The 5,750-nt window shown below is 38.9% G+C and overlaps 1 protein-coding gene across 1 annotated transcript; it reads right to left on the reverse strand.

The window, feature by feature from the left end:
- Nucleotides 1-3,328: 3,328 nt before the first annotated feature.
- On the reverse strand, nt 3,329-4,493 carry LOC143720421 (monocyte chemotactic protein 1B-like). The gene is made up of 3 exons (XM_077209896.1): nt 4,107-4,493; nt 3,781-3,904; nt 3,329-3,669 (listed from the first exon to the last, which is right to left on the reverse strand). Exons 1-3 carry the CDS (start codon nt 4,168-4,170, stop codon nt 3,459-3,461), a joined length of 399 nt encoding a protein of 132 aa, XP_077066011.1. The 5' UTR covers nt 4,171-4,493; the 3' UTR covers nt 3,329-3,458.
- Nucleotides 4,494-5,750: the final 1,257 nt, after the last annotated feature.

The following is a 5,750-nucleotide window of genomic DNA, read 5'->3' on the forward strand; positions in this document are numbered from 1 at the left end:
GGCCGTGGAAATCTGAAACGGCTGATAAGCCAGTCATCATCGTGGGCCAGAAAATCATTGTGGTCCCTAAAAACTCGTTCTCTTCGGATTCTGCCATAGCAATGTCCTCTAATAAAGCCAACGCTGCCATTGCTAGACGGGTTGTATCAATTTGCACATGCTTTATATATGTTCTTACTTAATTGCATAATTAATAGAATATTTTAATAAGACTTGTGTGACAATAATATGTCAAATAATTGATCAATTACAAATTATAAGCAATATCTGACAGCTGGTGGTGCGATAGAACAATTCGTAGTGTGATGTTTGCCACTTCACTTTATTGCCTCTATGAGTCGCCAACGGACAAAAACTATGAGAAATGTACGTACGCCAGACATGAGATCGGCGTGGAGGAACGCACATTCTCGCGTTAATTTCACTGTTAGTACATCTGGCCGTGAACGTGAAAGCTGACGTACGCCGTGTTTTTGTGCGTACGCAGTGTTGATACATGAGGCCCCAGGTCAGGCGCTTCTGCCGCTGTTTCTGGTTCAAAAGTGGCTTGACCTGGGGAATGCGGCACCTGTAGCCCATTTCCTGCACACGCCTGTGCACGGTGGCTCTGGATGTTTCTACTCCAGACTCAGTCCACTGCTTCCGCAGGTCCCCCAAGGTCTGGAATCGGTCCTTCTCCACAATCTTCCTCAGGGTCCGGTCACCTCTTCTCGTTGTGCAGCGTTTTTTGCCACACTTTTTCCTTCCCACAGACTTCCCACTGAGGTGCCTTGATACAGCACTCTGGGAACAGCCTATTTGTTCAGAAATTTCTTTCTGTGTCTTACCCTCTTGCTTGAGGGTGTCAATGATGGCCTTCTGGACAGCAGTCAGGTCGGGAGTCTTACCCATGACTGCGGTTTTGAGTAATGAAACAGGCTGGGAGTTTTTAAAAGCCTCAGGATTCTTTTGCAGGTGTTTAGAGTTAATGAGTTGATTCAGATGATTAGGTTAATAGCTCGTTTAGAGACCCTTTTCATGATATGCAAATTTTTTGAGATAAGAATTTGGGGTTTTCATGAGCTGTATGCCAAAATCATCAGTATTAAAACAATAAAAGACCTGAAATATTTCAGTTGGTGTGCATTGAATCTAAAATATATGAAAGTTTAATTTTTATCATTACATTATGGAAAATAATGAACTTTATCACAATATGCTAATTTTTTGAGAAGGACCTGTATATTTGTTTTCCTTAATTTTAATTAACCCTGACTTTATTCTCATCTGAATGGTAAATAATTGATTTTCGTATAAAATAATACTACCATTAAAAACATATTTGACTTTCTTTTTTAATCAATGTAGAATATGTAACTGCTCTGAAGACAAGAAATGAAAACCAATGCGATATGATTAATGTCCAAAAGATGTAACCCACAGACTGTTTTGAAATGGGGTTGGGTAAATATGTTGCTTTTAAAACTGTGTGTGTTTGGTTGGGTGACAGTTGTAGGTTACAGTTTGACAAGAGTTTAGAGTGTGACAAAAGCACAATGTTGTCTTTTATTGCGAGTGTAAGTTACACAAATATAAGTAAACACTTTGCAGTTTGAATGATAACCTCTATGAACAAAATGACGGAGTATGTTTTTTTGTGTTTCCAACTTCCACTGTTCGATCGCGCCCGCGCCTCTCTCTCTCTCTCTCGCTCGCTCTCTCTCTCTCTCTCTCTCTCTCTCTCTCTCTCTCTCTCTCTCTCTCTCTCTCTCTCTCTCTCTCACACACACACACTCACACTCACACAGTTCGATCGCGTCTCTCTTGACATGAATTCTGACCTCATGCAGATAGATGAGAGAGAGCGAGGAGTGTGGTGCTTAAAACATTACCTTTGAACGGACGACAGTTTTCTGGTATGGTCCGACAATGTTTTCTTTAGCCCGCTGCATTTTGTAGGATTAGCCTACATTCTGTTTTTCACACTATTTTTATTTTTTTCATGCCAGAACAATAGCCTGCTATGCCAGCCCATGTAAACGGGCCAAACATACCCATATTTCTTTGCGTTCTGATGACGTTGCTGCCTAGTTGATCACGTCTTAGCGATCTCTATAGAAATCTTGCGTCGAAGTTAAACTGAGAGGCGCCGCGCGCCGTTCACAGACACCAGAATGAGCGAGTTCACAGTAACGTTCACCAGGCAGTAATACAGTACGTTCAGTTCACGTTCGCCCAAAATATGAACGAGTTCATGAACTATCGTTCAATGAAGGCGTTCAGGTACAACACTGCTAGTGTACTCTCTATTCGTTCTTGTGAAATCACAAAACATAATGCACACAAACGTGTCCCTGTTTGATAACCACTGATGAACATAATCGGTTTTGATGCGAAAAAAAAAACTATACGAGAAAAAAAAACTATAGAGTGCGGATTAGAATCTCTGACACGGTTGGCGAAAATTCTACCACTGTACCATTAAGACATATTGTTCAAACAGGCGAAACAAGTCACACGAGAATTCAAATACTGTCCATAACCGAATGTTGTGTCGTCGTCGTGGATATTGTAGTATTGTATTGCTAAATCCCCCGACGGCTATGTCGGTCTGAGACAGCGAGACCTAGACCAGACCAAGAGGTCCGAGACCAAGACCCGGTAAGACAAAGACCGACAAGACCAAAGACCGTCAAGACCGTGACAAGACCGAGACCACGTAAAAGTGGTCTAGTCTCGACCGGTCTCGAGACATACATCACTTAAAGACAGACGTATCTTTTAGTGTATACCAATTCAAAGAAAGCCAGTAGGGTACTTTACCTCTGGAACAGTCTTTTCAGATAGATCACTACAAAAGTGTGATCACACTGGCCCATATTTATTCTTCTGATCCCTCACACGTCTTAAATTGAGTATCAACTTCTGGCATTTTTGAGTCCTCGGTTTAATTAAAAATAAGGAAAAAAACTGAAAAACTTTTTGGATCAGTCTATTACACCAGGTACAGGGCTGTGATAAATGTGAGTTTAATTTTTGGAGTATGTTGTGTATGAACAGCATGTCTTGTGTTGTAATTGTTTTAAACTGAATATTTATGTTAATTGTGTTGGTAAAATGCTATGAAGCTGACCTTATGGATGCAAAATGAATTTACCGTGAAAACTAACAATAAAGTTGTATTCATTGTATGAAATATTTATATTATTTTCTAGATTTTTTTATATTTATTTTGTATTACCCATCTACTTTTACTACTGACTTTTAAATAAAAATAAAATAAGTTTAAATACCATTTAGATAAAAAGATAGCATTAAAAACATCACAACATTATATTTATATTCATTTATATTTTATTAAAAAGCTCCAATCACATAACTTATTTTAAAAATATTTTCATGTAGGCCTACACATCAAAAATAGTGGTCAGATTTACAATATAAAATGCAGAGTTCAAGTAGAAACAGTGTAGCTTGTTTTAGACAGTTGGGCTCTGAGTCTTTGCAGTTGATGCAGTAGAAGATGTTTTTGTTGCAGCAGTTGTTGTTGTTGTTGTTGTTGTTGTTGTTGTGGTTGTTCTATTAGCAGATGCAGCAAATCTTGTTCTCTTGTTCACTTTATCCACATGGCTGTTCACCCAGGTGGTTTCTGGATCTACACAGAACTCTCTACCTGCAAATGTCTGAAACCTGAGGGGAAAAGGACAAAAACAAGATTTAGATCAAAGTTGTTTAATGGAGTGTCTCATTCAGATTGACTTTGCAGTTTGAAAATGAAATAATGTCTAAGATGACACTTACACAATGGCTCGTCTGGGACAGCTGGTGCTGGTCCAGTAGTAAGACTTCACCAGTCTCACAGGAATCTTCACATTACTGAACTGCATACAGCACTTTGATCGTGCAGCTTCAATTGCATCGATCGCTGAAATATGAAGACAAATATCACTATCACAAATCTATATCATGCAAAAAAAAAAAAAGTTTTAAACTACTTTTGTTACTAACTTAGTTTCAACACAGTTGCTATATTTTTAAATCACCTAATGCAAAAATTAAACTAAGCCTGACAAAAATCTTCTGAAAGCAATTAATTTGATCTTAATTATCATTCAAAGAGTCCTCACCGCTTGAAGTCATCAGCACAGAGCAGAAGAGCACCAGGGCCAGCAGAAACATCAGGCTTCTCATTCTTCAAGATGTTTGTTCACAATGACAGAAAGAGTCCTGTAGAGCTTGAAGATCTCAGAGCAGATGTGTCCAGAATAACGTCTGAGCTTCTTCTTATATACATAGTAGGAGAGGAATTCTTCATAAAGACGTTCAGGTAAATCCATTTCTGAGTATAACAATATTGATAGATGCAAGTTGTTTTTAGCTCTTCCTTTCCTCCATCCTTTTTCTGCTTTGTCGCTCATGTAAGAAAGTGGAAGGTACTATACTTACAGATTCATTGAAAACGTGTTTCAGAAAAACAACAGACAACTTCCTCTTTTCAAGTCTGCTGTGCTCAGCATTATCCTGTATGGTTCTTTATGCTCCCCTTCTATTTATTTCTGACACCAATAATCTATTTGTTAATCAATGTCCTCTAAGCAGCTTATCATACAGAAAAATTTGCTCAATTCTTAAAGCGATACTTCACCAAAAATGAAAATTCTGTCAGTAATTACTCACCCTCATGTTGTTCCAAACCCGTAAGAATTTCGTTCATCTTCGGAACACGAATTAAGATATTTTTGATGAAATCTGAGAGCTGTATCACTCCTCCATACTAGTCCATAGGCTTCTTGAGGGACTGAACTTGCCGGCCTCGAAAAGTTATTAAAGACATCGTTAAAATAGTCCAAGTGACTACAATGGCTCAATCTTAAGTTTATCAAACGACGAGAATACTTTTTGTGCGCAAAAAAACAACAAAAATAACGACTTTATTTCAACTATTCATTTCCTTCTCTCTGGGCCTCGAGTCAGGTTACTAGTTTAACAGCGCATGATCTGTTGTTGTACGTCACACACATGACCAGCGTAGGCCAATAGTGAGCCTACGTGTGACGTAGCTCTACGCAATTACACTAGTTTAACTGACTAGAGGCCCAAAGAGAAGGAAATTAATAGTTGAGTAGTTATTTATGTTTGTTTTTGCGCACAAAAAGTGTTCTCGTCGTTTGATAAACTTAAAGGGCACCTATTATGCCCCTTTTTACAAGATTTAATATTGGTCTCGGGTGTCCCCGGAATGTATTTGTGAAGTTTCAGCACAATATACCCCACAATTAATTTATTATAACCATTTGAAAATGTCATTTTTGGGGCCTGTTTTAAAAAGAGCTGTTTTGGTGTGTACCACCTTAAATGTAAATGAGCTGCATATCCCCGCCCAGCCTTTGGATGAGGGCGTAACTTGCATACCTATGGCAATAAACAGTCGGTAGAAGCAGAATGGGTGAGAGTGAGTGAAAGACCCGCTGTTTTGTATGGCATTCAGCCGTACAAGTTTGAACCGAAATCAGACCCAGATGATGAAGAGACTCCGGCAGAAGAAACACAAATGAGAATGGACCAGAACGTCTCGGAATGGTTATTTGATACATGTATGTAGGGTTGTAATCGCGTCCCCTTTGCAATTATGGATGTGCAACACACACAGACACACACAAACTGTGATAACGTTGACGCAATTTTTTTAAACTACAAACACAAATACTGTGATAACGTTTGCTACGTACAAACGAAATTACATTTATGCGAGGGACCTGTTGCGTTATGTT

Source organism: Siphateles boraxobius, unplaced genomic scaffold (genome assembly GCF_051911475.1).
Source record: "Siphateles boraxobius isolate OS27281-9 unplaced genomic scaffold, OSU_SipBor_1 65, whole genome shotgun sequence".
Lineage (NCBI taxonomy): Eukaryota > Metazoa > Chordata > Actinopteri > Cypriniformes > Leuciscidae > Siphateles > Siphateles boraxobius.

Excerpts from the sequence above, each read along its gene's own strand:
- LOC143720421 (XM_077209896.1), bottom strand. The coding sequence starts at position 4,170 with ATGAGAAGCCTGATGTTTCTGCTGGCCCTGGTGCTCTTCTGCTCTGTG. Across the intron at positions 3,905-4,106 it reads TGTGCTGATGACTTCAAGCG|CGATCGATGCAATTGAAGCT; the intron begins GTGAGGACTCTT and ends TTCATATTTCAG. Across the intron at positions 3,670-3,780 it reads TGTCCCAGACGAGCCATTGT|GTTTCAGACATTTGCAGGTA; the intron begins GTAAGTGTCATC and ends TTTTCCCCTCAG.